The sequence below is a fragment of the Macrosteles quadrilineatus genome, unplaced genomic scaffold (genome assembly GCF_028750875.1).
Source record: "Macrosteles quadrilineatus isolate MER2022 unplaced genomic scaffold, UCM_ALF_1.0 Scaffold_4__1_contigs__length_99947679, whole genome shotgun sequence".
NCBI lineage: Eukaryota > Metazoa > Arthropoda > Insecta > Hemiptera > Cicadellidae > Macrosteles > Macrosteles quadrilineatus.
Window position 1 is genome coordinate 57091784 of NW_026542597.1, and position 17885 is coordinate 57109668.

At 36.1% G+C, this 17885-nt stretch overlaps 1 protein-coding gene across 2 annotated transcripts; it reads left to right on the forward strand.

Annotated features, from left to right (window-relative positions):
* The first annotated feature begins 10866 nt into the window (after nt 1–10866).
* Nucleotides 10867–14442, forward strand: LOC128993268 (cytochrome c oxidase assembly factor 5-like). 2 transcript variants are annotated; one of them, XM_054417056.1, is made up of 4 exons: nt 10867–11026; nt 12045–12174; nt 13266–13367; nt 14308–14442. In XM_054417056.1, exons 2-4 carry the CDS (start codon nt 12067–12069, stop codon nt 14347–14349), a joined length of 252 nt encoding a protein of 83 aa, XP_054273031.1. In that variant the 5' UTR covers nt 10867–11026; nt 12045–12066; the 3' UTR covers nt 14350–14442. The 2 variants fall into 2 exon arrangements, with proteins under 2 accessions (XP_054273031.1, XP_054273032.1); XM_054417057.1 differs by lacking the exon at nt 10867–11026 and adding an exon at nt 11317–11335.
* The last annotated feature ends 3443 nt before the right edge of the window (nt 14443–17885 follow it).

Below are 17885 nucleotides of genomic sequence, written 5' to 3' on the forward strand. Positions count from 1 at the left end.
ACACCTAATGATTATGATTTTTAAATGTACAGTATAAAAGAGTCTACCACAACATTTTAAAACTTAAATAATGCTGACAAGCAAAAACATAATTTTCTAAACTTATGGTCCTATATAATAACTTCAGAACACCTCATCAAGCACAACTAATACTTCTGTGACTGAACATAAGAGCACATTAATGTTTTACATTTTATGGTTAATGACTTACTCTATTTCAAAAGACTTTGAAGGAAGCTCTAATGGAAAGTGTTTAGCAGTAACCAGTTGATGAAAGTAAGCAGGGTTCAATTGGTAGTCTACATTTCTTGTTTCTACTTTGAGTGTAAAGTTATACAATCTGTCTTCTCGATTCTAAACTTATGGTCCTATATAATAACTTCAGAACACCTCATCAAGCACAACTAATACTTCTGTGACTGAACATAAGAGCACATTAATGTTTTACATTTTATGGTTAATGACTTACTCTATTTCAAAAGACTTTGAAGGAAGCTCTAATGGAAAGTGTTTAGCAGTAACCAGTTGATGAAAGTAAGCAGGGTTCAATTGGTAGTCTACATTTCTTGTTTCTACTTTGAGTGTAAAGTTATACAATCTGTCTTCTCGAAGGTGATGTGATTTCATACTATAATGGAATGAAGGTGTAGACAATCCACTGTCATACAAAATACCTGCAAATAAAATCGATCAGCAAGTAATAAAAACATACTTATCTGTGAATCTAATGCAAACATCCATAGAGCGTTTTGTAAATTTATTCTATGTCTGAAAAAATCGCTTTCCATGGAGCATTCAGTCTTTTTTTTAATGTATGGAACATAATGAAATATAGTCAAGGTATTTTGAAAGCACCTCCCCTTAAATAATGTTATATATCATTATAGAATACCTTCCTGTTTATGAAGAATACTAGAAATTATGTTTAAATTAAATACAGGGTGACAAAAAAGTCTGGAAACGGCTTGATATCTTTTAAACTAAATTCGTTAGAAAATTCAAACCTTTTTACATCAACTTATATGAATGAAAACTACTTTTTGCAAGCATTACCATTTGTTTAACTTCATCAGGGGACGGCCCATGAGGAGTAGGTACATAATCTTTAATGTAAGCATAGGTTGATATGCACATCATTTTATAGGTCTGGTTAAGTGGAATTCATTGCCGGAAACCGCGTCAAAAAAGGTTCATCCGTTACGAAAAGGCGGCAGTCCAAAGTTCTGGCGGAATATACCTGCACAGGTAAAATACTCATAGTAAACATTAGCCGGGAAATCTGAAAACCGGTTAAATTTGTTTTGAAGATTGAATAAACTTAGTCTGTGCGAGCTATTTGACTTTAAAATACAGTTTCATCTCTCAAGGCAATGTTTAATACGAGTATTTACCAATACTAAGGCCTTTGAAGGTATTTCCCGCAAGAACTTTGGACTGCCGCCATTTTGTAACGGATGAACCTTTTTTGACGCGGTTTCTGGCAATGAACTCCACTTGGCCAGACCTTTAAAATGATGTGCATATAAACCTATGCTTACATTAAAGATTATGTACCTACTCCTCATGGGCCGTCCCCTGGTGAAGGTAAAAAAATTGTAATGCTTGCAAAAAGTAGTTTTCATTCATATAAGTTGATGTAAAAAGGTTTGAATTTTCTAACGGATTTAGTTTAAAAGATATCAAGCCGTTTCCAGACTTTTTTGTCACCCTGTATATAATTTTAAAATCTTCTATAGTTTTTACAGTATTTCAATCATTGTAATCACATTGAGGATTTTGCTAACAATTTAACAAATCTTTATCAGAAACTCCAGATACTAATACATTTTTTCTCTGTCTCTATATAGTATCTCTCTTCTAGTCTATATTTTTTGAGAATGATAATATTCTTTTAGTACCGGTACAGCTCTACATTTCTCCAACTAAATATTTTTAGTGAATGTTAACCTGTTTATGATTGGAATGGTGGAAATGAGTTTTGCACAAAGCATAGTCTGTTCTAAATTCATAATTGCTCTGGAATACTAACTAAAAAAATCCCAAGAGTTGACAATCTGATCAGTGCAATTGTTTTATTTGACAGTTTACACCAGCCTTTAAACCATGATAGTACCACAACACTTTTTCCTACCTCTAGTATTATCTCTTAGTTTGCAAATGACTATAAAAATCCATGCTATATATTAATGAACCGAGGTTTTGAAATGAAACCCTAAAGGGTTTATTACTACCCTAGTGTTAGCGTTTCAGACTTTGGTATGAGGGAAGGTTTAGATCCCCATCATATCCAGCAAAATTTTTGAGAGGTCTAGACCGCCTTCCCTTCAAAGTGTGGGAAAATATAAATGCAACTGGAATTTGCAATAAAAGTAAAAACAAAATAAACTCTTAACTTACCCTCCCTATAAACCTCCTGACATACTTCCTCGTCTGTCCAGTTACAACTCAAGGTAAACCTCAATGTTCCTCGTTCCAGAGGTTGGTTAGGATCTTGAGAACCTGAGGGATTCATAACAAGATCTTCTTCGGTGTTCACAGTCCTCTGAATTCCTCCTTCAATGAAAGCTACCAAAGGTTGCAGCTCAACCTTCAAGTAACACTGTAAACCAGGTATAGGTTAATAGCAATTAGAATAGCGTGTTGGAGGGCCAAGAGAATGCCTCCCACAATACTAGAGCCACACCACTTAAAAACGGATGTTAAAACGTCAATGTCCTCTCAGTAGTGCTGGACTCCCGCAGGCTCAATGCTCCCACACTACTGGCTATAAAACCCCCTCATCTCCTAGGATACTAGCCTGGAACTATTTCACACCAGAGTCACACCACTAAACCCTAGTGGTATTAAGTTAATTCAACCACAAATTATGGAATTACTGCTTAAAATAACAAAATTGATGGTAGTGGAAAAGAGTTCTTGTGCACATGTGCATCCCACTTGCCACTCTACTTGACACGATCTATTGATAATAAATTGTAAAATAGGGTTTACAGCAAATGTACTATTTGCAGTTTTCAGTAAAATCTTGATGACAAGATTCTAGGTTTGGATTACAATTTTACAAGAATGCGTATGGCTCTTTGTCTCATTGTACTATACTTTGTTCACACTATTGAGGCGGTTTTAGGGGAAAAAATCTATCCCCTACACTTGACCCTTAACTTTCAAATAATAGCTCAACAGCTGATTAATAATCTAAATATATAAAAGGCAAAGCCCTCACTGACTGCCTGACTGACTCACTCACTCACTCACATCATCACTAATTCTCCCACTTCCCATTTACCTAGGAGGCTGAAATTCGGTACACCGATTCTTTGGGCATTAAATAGGAAAACTAAGTAGTTTTTATTCTGATCGGGCTTTCGGGATCCGCCCCAGTGGCTCTGGAGTTTCCCATGTTAACCTTATGATTTTCATATTTAAAAGGAATTTCTTAACAGCTGTTTCAATTAAACAAGTTGGTTCTGTTCTATGATGTCCAATAGCATTAAAGTTACAAGGATTAACAACAGGGTGCAGCACTATTATTTTTTTAAATTTATGACTACATCAGCCAATTTGCAACCAAAAGGTGAGTGAGCGTAGCGAACGAACTTCAACCTGGAAGCGAGCGTAGCGAACGAGCTAACCTGAAGGTAAGTGAGCGGAGCGAACGAGCTCCAACCTAAAGGTGAGTGAGCGTAGCGAACGAACATCAACCAGGACGTGATTGAGACATGCGAACGAGCTCACTTGTGAAGTTGAACGGGGCAAAGCCCGCGGGTACAGCTAGTTAACACAAAAAAGTAATGGAGGAACTTCCCCTCAAACTGCCTAAATATTGTGAACGAAGTATAGTCAATCAGAAAGTTTAATAGAACTCACTTATAGATACTTAGTTAAAATATTTGCAGGAAAATTAGTTGTCATGTATTTGACATGCTATTCTTTAGGTCAAGCTGTTTTCTAACAACTCCAGAAATTGAGATGTCCGTGTGGTAATAAATAGATGACAATAAGAATTTTGTACTCTCTAGCTATAAGAAACACACAGAAGATGTAAAGGTCATTTTTGTGACTGGTGATATTGAAAAACTTTATTTAATTTAGATTGCTAATATTTCAACTTTGGAGAGTAATATTTCATGGTAATAATTAATATTAACATGAAAACTAATTAATTACCTGGCCAAAGTTGTGTGACGGTACAAGATTGATGGCGCTTACTTCTAATTTCACAATGTACAGACCATGTTTCCATGAAAAAGGAGAAATCCTCCAATAATGCTTGCCAATGAAATTGTATTCTGATTGTTGTTGAGATTGAGTGTTTGATTCAGCTGTAATAAAGTAAAACTATATGCATCTATTTTAAAGAGGGTGAAATTAACTACACTAGGTATGAAACTAACACTCCTTCTGAATTGTGCTTTACTGAACATTTAATTTTATTACTTTATATTTGACTCATTTAACTTAGAAGCTAAAAGGCCTGCTTTTATAAACGGGCAGACTAAGTATATGCCAAGGGTGGTTTGGGGGCGCCCGCCGGGTGCCCTTAAACTACCGCCCGCCAGCACTAGGAAAAAAGGGGGGCGCTGCTCTTGGGTTTGCCCAGGGCTCCAATGACCTTTAACGCGACCCTGAGAAGCTATGCAGCTGAGGCACATTTTAACCCGATTACGAGTAAGAGATACTATGCATGACAGGTGTGACGATTTGTTTAGCTTTATTATTGATAAGATTAAATCTAGAGGGTTTATGGCCACAATTGTTAATCTAAAACTTTAAAGATCAATTACATCTAGGCCTGGTTACAAATCATTGCAAGGGTTTTCTCACAATCCAACTACTGGCAACCATCGTCTCTTGTTAGCCTTAGCCATCTCTATACCTACTCAGAAATATCAGTTAAAAGTAGGCTAAACCACATACAGTATTATAAAATGGTTGAATTTATATTATATGAAACAATATTGTAAGACCTGTTTCTAATTAATCTTGTACCACATGATGGTAAAACAGGCCTACCTATGTTTTATCTTTGGTATAACCAAGCGTGAGAAGAAAAAGAAATTGAAGAAAATGTATAAAGGGTCGTCTGAGGAATTGTTTTTACATGACTGTTATTAATTTGATTAAAACACAAAAAAATAAAAAGGATAAAAAACAAATAAACAGAATACAGGGAAAAAATCAAGTGTTTCGCTAATTAATAATTTTACAAAAATATATAGGCTAACTCACTAAGAACCTAAAAAAACAAAAAATTACAGTCAACTATTTCATCAAGTTTGACTCAATTCATTACCTCTAACTGCACTCCATCTAAAATAAATTTTCCTTTCAATCTTCCATTCATCCTTTAATGTTAGATTTACATGGTTTTCGTTAGTGAAAAACATATCACTAGTTAAGTCAATTTCTTGATTAACGTAGTAAATCACTGGAGAGTCAACATTTTTACCACTGAAACATGCGAGTAATCAGGATGGTTCCAAAAATTATAAGTATACTACTGTATAAACTACTCTGGAGACAATTTTATATCATAATATATATTTTATATACTAAAAGAGGATGAATTGCAAAGGAGAAACACAGCAAACATGTTTAGATAAATAAATGCTAAGACAGAAACCAAATTTCTGAAATCATGGATGTCTTCTTCAAAACTTGTATGTATAATGCATACTATTCCACTCCATACAGAACTACTGGAAAATAGAGCAAAATTAAACAACTGCACACTTTAAAAAACTATGAAATCACCCAAAACATTTCCAAATACAGTACACAATATACCGGTAATCCAAATACTAGATACTCAGGCCCCTTCCTATGGCAACAGAGAACGCCTTTGCTGCCTCACTGGGACCGTTGCTAACCAAACCCGCTGCAGACCAACACTTACCGAGCGACAAACATACCAAATGGTTTGAAATCACGGTCAAAATCTGTTATGTACCCACAACTCTATTTTTTTTTCAATTACATTTCTATAACTTATTGAGACCTTTATAGGTAATAAAATAATGAATAATAGAATATTTATAATAGGTTTTTGATCTCATCTACTTGCTATATAAATTTGGAGAAAACACACAAAATAGTAGAATACTAAACTGCAAAGTTTAAACTGTTCGAGAAGTTTGGTTGGTTACGTTAGGTTATGGTAGATGACACTGTTCTAACCCAACATAACCCAACCAAACTTCTCGAAAAGGTAAACATTTTTTTAGTATAACTGAACTAAAATTCATTGTTATTTCATTGTTGTGACGAAGTCAACAGTGTGTGTGATTCATTACCGCGGGCCGTTGCTGGCGACGCGACAGTGAACCGCGATTTCTCCCAGACAAATAAGATAAGACTGACAACAATGCCTTCGTAAATAAATGTACCTGGAAATGATTCCATTCTACTAAACAAAGTACTCTGTCATTGAAAAACTACATTTTGTAGTACATTTAAATGTTCATATTAATAAGTTTTGGAGTTGTGGGCACGTAACAGATTTTGACCGAAATTACGAAATACGCAAGCTGCGAAAGCAACGATCCTGGGGTGTACTAAGAACACTCCTATTATGCTTATACATTGGTTTGAAAATTTTTGCTCCCGTCACATTACTCGTCCCCCACTTAGGAAAGGGCCTTTAACTGTTATGTAGATACTCTCTACTTTGCTTTACACTTTACAGCACTGACCAATTACAGATTCTTGGCACTGGAATATCAGATTGAAGTGAACTGGTGAAGGAGACAAGATATTGTTTTTGAGACAAATTCAACTTATGTCCTTTGTTTAATATTGGGAATGAGCTCTTGAATGCTCTCAATGACTGTTCTGACTGTTTTCGTTTCCACTTGACCTGATACCAAAGAGGTGCACTCATTGGGGTAGTAAACTGCAGGTCAACCCCTGAACAAATATTAAAACATGTTAAATAATAGCCCACATTTTAGATTAAATCTAACTAACGAGGTACACGGAAGGTACTTTAACTTACTCTTACTGTATCAAACCTAATTTTTTAGACTGGATCTTTTTCCCCAACGGATGGCTGGGTTAAATTTGTTTACAAATCATTTATTTCGACATAAAACATTTTGAAAATGTTTAAGCCACTGATGTGTTTCTTAAAAACTCTCGTTTTTTTTGTACCTATATAATTAGGGGTAATATATGTGTGTACCTTTTATCTCACAATGCACGCAATAGTGTCCAGAAGATAAATTACAGGCACAACAAATGCATCCTTCTGTGGATTTATATTTTATTTCTCCAACTATACAGCTTTCATTCCCACTTTTGCTTTTATTAACTGAGTTTATGTTGCAGTCCTCATCCCCACAATTCTGTTCTGCAATTAGGTTTATTAGTATGAAAGTATAAAATAAAATGTTAAATATCATGATCAGTAAGGTTGGTGAGTATCAGGACTATTTAGTTTGTATTCAACAAGTTTATTTACTAACTACAAAAATAAATAAATTTTAAATAAACAATTTACCATGTGTGATTAAAATTTAGACTCATGACATTAATTTATCCAATTCAGATGATTGTATAGGTCTATATCAAAACCACTGACCCTCTGGTAGAGGGATAAATTAATAATTGCATCATTTCGTTGTAAAAAAAATATGATAAACAAAACACACATAATATAAAAACAAATACCTCCGCTGCAGCAAACCTGCATACTAAGCAAATTTCCATTTGCCTGAATTGATATACAATTAAATCTATTTAAATAACATTAATTATGTTTAACAAGTACCTGGGTTTGCTGCTACAGGGAGGCTAATAAAGTGTGTTTTTTTTTAGTAAAATATTAATAGTTTAGTATAAAATTAGTAAATTGCCAAGTTTGATTAAAATATATCCATAAACAAGCAAATTACAAATTTTACAATATCCATAGTCCTTAATGGAGAACCATTAAATATAGGAATTTTAAATTTTCTCCGTAAGCAATAACCACACAAAATACACTTCATTATACAAAATTATTTGTCTTTTTAAAATATTTAAAATGGTCTAGAGAGAAATTGGGAAATTTTGTGTTTTGATGGTCAAAAATGAGAAAAATCTATTTTTAGCCCATAAAACCCCCCTCGTAAAACCCCATTCCCATCGTCCAATCATGCTGGTATGGTTCACGTACTCATTCAAACTACCCCTCAGAATAGTAAAAACTAAAATTTTAGAACATGATTAATATTTGAAGTTCATCCTGCCTTGCACCTTAAAACCAAAACAAAAATTACGGTACTGAAGTTATCGCGTTCACAGACACAGACACACACATATATAAATCGGTCCCGGGCTCAAGTCTTACGATGAGCCCTACGGTAGCTACTAGGGAAATTTACTAAAACTATGCGTAGCCTCCTCCAATACATTAGCCTGGAATTCACAAAGAATACAAAAGTTAATTAATTATGATCTGACGACTAAGAAATTACACCAAACTTGATCGAAGCAACAATTATCAGTGGTAAGTTTAAAGGAGAAAGAGTCTTACTCCCAAGAATACCGATGATTTCATCCGAATTGTCCTTTGAATTCAAGCGACTACGATTTCCTTTGTTTCTTTGCTTTCACAGTCACCATTAATAGGCACAAGCAGGGCAATGGCAATCCCTGACTATCGCCGGTTTAAATTTAGAAAATGCATGCTTTTCACACGGACAGCTGTATGTTGCGTGCTCACGTGGTGGTAGGTACGCCTACAAACTTATATATTTATACACCTCATGAAAAACAAAAAGCATCGTTTATCTACTGGCAATTAAAATAAATAAATATTATATTTTTGTTTTTAACAAATTACCATTTAAAATAATAGTTGTTAGCCGAATACTCTATCCACTTCATGTTGAAGCCGGGTTTACACGATGCCAGTTGGTGAGACAATTGAAGGAAGACAATAGTCTGGCATGAAATTATTGGCTTCGTGTAAAACACTTCATGCCAATTGCCTTGCCAACTGCCATCACAATTGCCCTGAAACTCAGTTGTCCCCGGGAGTAGACTGAGGACAATGATCTGGGCCTAGCGAGGCGACCCCATTAAAAGCCGGGTTTACACGATGCCAGTGTTTCTAATATTCGTGAGTGTAGGCAAGCCAATTGTCATCACGTGGTTGCGAAGTTGTGGTAGGCCAGGCAAGTTGAACGAGAACCTGTTCACACGTGGCCAACACTTGCCTATAAGCATTTTACATTGACCAGGGTACTACTGCCAAAACCAAAAGACAATACAGTGCTATTGGCTTCTACACCGTTTACACGGCGCCAATTATCATGACAACTGGGTTTTCGAGGGGTGGGGCCGGTGGGGGCCTCACTGGGCCCAGTTCATAGTCCTTAAAGCCGGGTTTACACGATGCCAGTTGGCGAGACAATTGTCTTTGCCAATTGGCATCACGTGGTTTTGGAATTGTCCTAGGCCAGGCAAGTTGAACGAGAACCTGTTCACACGTGGCCAACACTTGACCAGGCATTTTACAGTGAACCAGGGTACGACTGCCAAAAGACAAGCCAGTGCTATTGACCTCTACACCGTTTACACGGCGCCAATTGTCACGACAACTGGGTTTTCGAGGGGTGGGGGCCTCACTGGGCCCAGCTCATTGTCCTCAGTCTACTCCCAGAGACAACTGAATTTCGGGACAGTTGGCGGAAGCCAATTGCCCTGAAGTTTTTACACGAAGCCAGTAAAGCCGGGTTTACACGATGCCAGTTGGCGAGACAATTGTCTTTGCCAATTGGCATCACGTGGTTTTGGAATTGTCGTAGGCCAGGCAAGTTGAACGAGAACCTGTTTACACGTGGACAACACTTGCCCAGGCATTTTACAGTGAACCAGGGCACTTCTGCCAAAAGACAAGACAGTGCTATTGGCCTCTACACCGTTTACACGGCGCCAATTGTCACGACAACTGGGTTTTTGAGGGGTGGGGGCCTCACTGGGTCCAGCTCATTGTCTTCAGTCTACTCCCGGAGACAGCTGAATTTCGGGACAATTGGTGGAAGCCAATTGGCCTGCAGTGTTTACACGGAGCCAGTAATTCCAAGCCAGTCAGTTGTCTCCTGACAATTGTCTCGCCAGCTGACATCGTGTAAACCCCGGTAAAGTCTACTCCCGGAGACAACTGAATCTCAGGGCAATTGGCCTGAAGTGTTTACATGAAGCCAGTAATTTCAAGCCAGGCACTTGTCTTCTGACAATTGTCTTGCCAACTGGCATCGTGTCAACCCAGCTACCCGGCTTAAGCCGGGTTTACACGATGCCAGTTGGCGAGACAATTGTCTTTGCCAATTGGCATCACGTGGTTTTGGAATTGTCGTAGGCCAGGCAAGTTGAACGAGATCCTGTTCACACGTGGCCAACACTTGCCCAGGCATTTTACAGTGAACCAGGGTACTACTGCCAAAACACAAGACAGTGCTATTGGCCTCTACACCGTTTACACGGCGCCAATTGTCACGACAACTGGGATTTCGAGGGGTGGGGGCCTCACTCGGCCCAGCTCATTGTCCTCAGTCTACTCCCGGAGACAACTGAATTTCAGGACAATTGGCGGGACAATTGGCTTGCCAATTGGCCTGAAGTGTTTACACGAAGCCAGTAATTCCAAGCCAGTCAGTTGTCTCTTGACAATTGTCTCGCCAACTGGCATCGTGTAAACCCGGCTTTAAATTGTGCACATGATTGTGCATCACGGACAAGGAGCGTCCCGTAAACCTTACAAGAACTGGACTGGGACTGGACTGGACTCACCCACAACCCACAGTGGGTTCAGCTACAGCAGTCAGCCGAGCCAGCCCAGTCAGCGTCACTCAGAGTCAGTCAGCAGAGCAGAAACAGAAAGTCACAAGAAGTCAGAGTCAGCTTCAGCTGTCGCTGTTACCTAACCTCAACCTCAAATTTCGATCTTAATTAATTATAAACATTTAATTTTCAATAAAATTAACATTCAACCTAATTCATTCCTACTTATTCAATCTTTAAAACTTTAATTACGTGTACAGTAAGTAATTTACCATATATAATATATTAATTAGTGATATATAAACTCTAAATAGGCCTAGGCTTAGTTGATTGTTTTTTGATTATTTGTCTCTTGATTATTTTTTCGTCTGGGAAATCTTTCCCTTTCCTTCTTCAGAATGTTTTGCTAAAATATGTTGAATCTGTTTTGTTATAAATACAATAGTCTAATTTCTAAAGCTTTTTTCTTCCATTGCCTGGGTCCACACAATCTTTCTTCCCACCTTTTTAAGGTTAGACCTTAGCTCAGATGCAAAACCATTGCATTACTCTGATGTAGTAAAATAATGTAAGTAAAATGTAGTATGTGTGCTCACTAATGTTGGTAAAATATTAATAGCAAACTTTATAAGATAGGCTGCAGCAAAGATAAGGCTGCTCTTTAGTTTACATCCTCCTACACTCATTTGAATGAAAAATATTGATACATAGATACCGTACGGTATTTCATTCGGTTAGTTTGGCTAGGTTTTAACCTAACCAACCAAACTTGATATATCGAATGAAATCATCAATCAATCAATATATTCATCCAAATAAGTGTAGGACGTAGGCCTAAACTATAGTGCAGCCAAAGATAAGTAACCTTTTCCGAACCTAGCTTGATATCGAGATAGGCTATTTAGTGAGTAGATAGCCCCCTTCCTAAGCTCTATGCCAGCTTATAGCGTACGGTGGTGTAAGTTAATCATTGGGCTCATTTCATTTCCACTCTCCTCTAAGTACAGGTTACCTATGGCCATAGAACAGTTTATTCTACCTCCCGGGGGAGGCCTAATAGGTAAGCTAGCATACCTATGTCATGGTCTACTAAGTTTTAGCCGTGTAGTAAACTGGACTTTTGTTGCCTGTCAACGTTTTCGGCTGGGAAGATTTCCTAAAGCAGCAAGCTATATCGAGACTATGTCCGATCAAACTATTTTTTAGCAAGACCTATTATCACTTAGGCCTTAAGATTTGAAAGAGGCCTAAGTTTATTTTTTATTTGATTTTTTCAGTTGAAGAAACCGTATTGTGAAGATGGGAATGAAATATGATGAGTCTGCTGAGTTAGCCGACCAATCATCTTGTGCTGGTGTTAGGGCAGATCTGAAGATGTGCCTTTTGGAATCTGAATGTTGTAAAGATGTAAGTTTTTTACAGTTTCCTTTTTTTTGTGAATGAGCTTGTACCAAAGTTGGTTAATGTGGACATTGTTTCAATTTAAGGTAAATATAATCATCTAGCCTAATAGGCTACGTAAAAACAACCCCAAAACATAAAAAAAAATTTTTTCAACGAATGAGTTCAAATTTGTCTTACGTGCTTTGTGCAACTCTACTTGGCAAAAACGATCAGTACCAGGCATTACTTACAGTCAAAGCTTTGGAATTTATTTACCAACGGCCAACACCATTTCATCTCATTGAATAACATATAATAAACTAACTTAAGTGGAGCTTAATAACTAGGATCATACAAAACCAACAATAATATTACAAGCAGATAAAACAAGAATAAATGTAACTGATAACATACTTACAATCTCCCTTCAACAGACCCCATTCTATACCCCACAATATTTTATTACAATAGACATGCAATCAGCTGAATAGCCTAGCATAAAATTCTTGCATTAGGTCAAATGAGTTAGACCTACTGTAAATTTAAATACAGAAGAACATTGTTAAAATGTCTCTATCAAAGCAATTTTAGCAACAACCTATGAGTTAGCTAAAAGTAGCTTACTAAAAAACAATTCAAAATTTGTCTTATGGGGTTAGAAACCAAAAATACAAAACAAATTGATAAAGTTAATCCTGTAAGAAAATCCTTTAACTAGGATAGGTACCAAGCTAGTTCCGTTGACTATATAGTCAATTCTAGTTCTAATTTAACCCTTGCCAACACCAGGAGTAACAAAATCACACCTGGTAACTGGTGGACTGAAATACCAGTAGACTCCTTCGACCCTAGAATACTAATCTCACAATACTATACCTCCTTGGCAAGATTGTAAATTTCCCCTTGCATCGTCATTGGCTACTACTAACGTCTGGACTGGCTAGAATATAGTGGTGAGGGAAGTAAAGAACACGGTGCTTGCAAACTAACTGGATTGGCCCAGACTAGAGGCCATTGGAGTCCTTAATTTACGGACAGCCCTCATAAGTAGCAAGTTCCGTTAACAGTTTTTTCCAACTTGAAGTCTTTTAAGAGAAATATTATGACCTTTTTAGAGAAAGAAAACTCCAAGGGAATGTTTGGAATCAAAAGACCCTCGAGTGCCGCAAGAATGTTTTGCTCTCCAAACCTTATTCTTTGAGTGCAAGAGATCAATGGTAAGAATGTATTGTTTAAGTTCATATTAACAGAGAACCTTAAAACAATTATTATTGGAGCATTAAAAACACACTGTCAGGGTTAAAAGAACAGTATGAACTTTTGTTTAAGAATTCACCATCGACTTCTGATTATGTTCCAAGCTTGGGCTAGGCCAATGTCACAGTAATAACTAACACCCATTTTACCACTCTCTGTTAGTTGCAAAACTAAATTCGACAGTAAAAACAAATTAAAATACCTCATTTTAGAGTTGCTGATATAGCTCTGAGAGTTATGGGACGGGTGGCGTCGTCTTATAATCCAGCTACTAGGAGGTCACGAATTGTGGATATTTATAGGCATGCACTGTGGATGCGATACTCCCTGGTGTGGATTAACGTCCTACTTTGTATGGTCGCCATTTAATGAGAAAGTATTAAAGTTGAGTTTTTATTAAAAAATTTTTATTTATTTTTTTTTTATAAAATAAGTGGAAGGGTATCTTATGACTTGTATTTTTCATTTCTGGAGTGTTTTTTGTTACCGAGATACATTTTTTAACGTAAAACTTTTACATACCATCAAACTAAAAACTACCCCTAAATTATTTTTAGTCATAATGATTATCATGTTTTTTTTCATAGGCTAACACTTTTAATACTCTTTTCTTTAAATAATTAGTTAACTTAAACACCTATACTTTGTTCACAAAATTTAGGCAGTTTGGGATAAGAAGTCTATCACCTCCACCTGATCATACCTTTAAAACAATATATTCAACAGCTGAGGTTTGCCAAAATGTCAATCAGCTGCAACATGGTACATTGATTTTAAAAAAAGTAGTGGGGGAACTTCTTCTCAAACCGCCTAAATTTTACGAATGGCAGTAGGCCTATAACAATATGAGTTGCTAATAAAAATATGTGCATTTTAATGATTATTCTTTTTATTTTCCAGCTTGACAATCGCACAAGGTTTCGTGGAAAAAAAGGATATTAAAAAAAAGCAAAATCAGTTCTTTGTACATAGGTTTATTTAATAGTAAGTGATTGTGTCTGTACAATAGTTTGTAAATATACGTTTTCGTTTTGACTTGGTCTTTTTCTTTTTATCTTTGAGTTGTTCTTGAGTCCCCATGTTGGTATAGTCATTGACTAAGCAACGCAAGTAGACTTTTCATTAAATTTTGAATATTGTTTTTCGTGTCTAGTTCATGTACGTCAACACTGATATCACTAGTGTAGAAGAAATTTTATTTATATTATTTTAGGGTTATTTTCATGATTTGTGCTCTACTGTTTGGTTATATAACAAGGCGACCAGTTATTATTTATGATTAGATCATTTTATTTGGCTTAACAAAGTATTAAACGACTAAAATAACAAGAAACAAATTGGAAATAAAACACGACCTCTACAGTGCGTACAGAATCACTAGTGTAGAAGAAATTTTATTTATATTATTTTAGGGTTATTTTCATGATTTGTGCTCTACTGTTTGGTTATATAACAAGGCGACCAGTTATTATTTATGATTAGATCATTTTATTTGGCTTAACAAAGTATTAAACGACTAAAATAACAAGAAACAAATTGGAAATAAAACACAACCTCTACAGTGCGTACAGAATCACTAGTGTAGAAGAAATTTTATTTATATTATTTTAGGGTTATTTTCATGATTTGTGCTCTACTGTTTGGTTATATAACAAGGCGACCAGTTATTATTTATGATTAGATCATTTTATTTGGCTTAACAAAGTATTAGACGACTAAAATAACAAGAAACAAATTGGAAATAAAACACGACCTCTACATCAAAATCAAATTTTGTACAGAATCACTAGTGTAGAAGAAATTTTATTTATATTATTTTAGGGTTATTTTCATGATTTGTGCTCTACTGTTTGGTTATATAACAAGGCGACCAGTTATTATTTATGATTAGATCATTTTATTTGGCTTAACAAAGTATTAAACGACTAAAATAACAAGAAACAAATTGGAAATAAAACACGACCTCTACAGTGCGTACAGAATTAACAATAAGATTGGCTTCAACTATTCCATAAGAATGAAAATCTACCAAGGGAGTATGTTTTATCTTTGACTATGAATACAACTAACTAGACAATATATCCCCATGTTAAATTTGTAGCCAGTTTTTTAACCAAAATCGTCGTAGTTGATGTGAGCCACTGACAGCTTGTGCTGATCTAAATTACTGATTTATGTCGAAAACAAAACCTTTTCTATCAATTCAAACTAGCACCGTTTGACTAGCGGCGTTCAATGACTTATTGTGAGCTATAGCAACTGTTATGACCCATCAACTTGGCCAGCAACAAAAAATAAGGTAGAAAATAGTTTTAGTCACCTGCGACTGACTGGCTCACACTACTACGTTCTTATTTAACAAAATATTGGCTACATCTGGTCCATATAGATGGAACGTCTACTTCAGTATCCAATATTTAATGGTTTTGTTTTATCTATGGTATAATACCATTGACTATACACAGAATTGACTAGTACCCATCTACAGCTCAGGCTACTGTAAATAATAACTACACGTGATTTGATTTTTGACTATTAGATGCCTGCACTACTAAAAGTGTCCAAGACCTTTTATTACTACCATATTCATTGAATCATAACAAAAGTAGGGGAAATAAATTCAAATCATCGTTGAAATGAGTGCTGTCAGTAGCCTACCCTACACAAAACTAAATAATCTAGGCCTACATGACAAAAGATGTTTTTCTGCATCAAACTACAGAATGTTCAAATTATTGTTAAGAATAAGCATACAAAATTGGTTTACGTCGTCAATTGTCTTGGGCGACTAGTTTCAAACTGATCTTTCATTTCAAGCCCTTGTTGTCTAACATAAAATTATTTGAACATGATGCCGTTTACAAAATACACAAAATTTGTGTATATATAAGATTTAACACGTGACACGGAAACATTAAGTTAAAGAGAAATATGCGGCTGGCCATAACATTAACTACGAACACGACACAACTACCTCTGCGGAAATGGACAGACTTCAGCTCATATAAATTCAATCATAAATTTATCTGGTAAGCACTTCTGTTTTAGAGCTTGATATTAAATCCAGTATTTTATACAAACTTTAAATAAAATTTAGAATAAATCTGGCAGTAAATTTAATTTATACAAACTTAATTTTAAAATGTTATGACTAACGACTAACATTGTTGTATTTCTCAAATACTGTTAGAAAAAACATAATTTAAATTTAATATGGCAAAAAATATATATACGAGGCATGTTATTTAAGTAAGTACCGTTTTTAAGCTTCTCCGTTCCAGCACTGCGATTGGCATTTTGGACATTTGCGATGTATATGTGCATCTATTGGCAAGCCCTAGCCGGAAATTCGACAACAATCGTCCGTGTTTACATCCGGTATCGAGCATTCAAAATGGTGCGGCCAATTGAGACTGCTGCGGACTGTGGAAGCCATTGAATAAGAATAAGAATATATTTATTTCCAAAATTACAAATTACAAAAATTACAATCGTGGCTGTAAAGCAAAGTACTAAGGAAAAAAAATCCCCACAAAGACTGTACATCTGCGTGTGGGGAGAGTCTTCTCCGTCGCTCACCACTTCACAGACAAGATAACAAAATAAACAAATAATTATTTAAATAAAAAGAAGTATATTTTTTGCCATATTGTAGGTGTATTGCGAGAACATTTATGAGTGACGGAATGGTACGCAGGTGGGTAAGGGCCAGCGAACACAGAAGGGCATCTAAAGACGGCCCCACCAACGCGCTGTAATTAGATTTTTATGTTCTTAAGGTGTTAAAGCCAATGAAATTTGTCAACAGATTAGTGAGGTGTATGGCGAGAACATTTATGAGTGACCCTTACACAAGTGGGTAAGGGCATCTAAAGACGGCCCCACCAACGTTCATGATGAGCAACACACTGGGTACTGGGGACAGTGACGCTGCCCAGTGCGTTGCTCATGATGGACGTTGGTGGGGCCGTCTTTAGATGCCCTTCTGTGTTCGCTGGCCCTTACCCACCTGCGTACCATTCCGTCACTCATAAATGTTCTCACAATACACCTCACTAATCTGTTGACTAATTTCAATGGCTTTCACACCTTTAGCACTTAAAACTCTAATTATAGCGCACACTTCACAGTCCGCGGCAGTCTCAATTGGCGGCACCATTTTGAATGCTCGATACCGGATGTAAACACGGCCGATTGTTGTCGAATTTCCGGCTAGGGCTTGCACATATTAGATAGATGCACATATTCAGCGAAAGTGTCCAAAATGCCAATCGCAGCACTGCAACGGAGATATTTAAAAACGGTACTTACTTAAAAAACATGCCTCGTATATATAAAATATATATATTCTTAATATATTTTTGCATAATTAAGCTAAATTCAATTAATTGCTAAGGAGAAGGAAAAATCCTGTACTATAAACAAGTAAATACATTTATTTTGCAATAGTTTACAAAGAAATATAGTAAAACATTCTA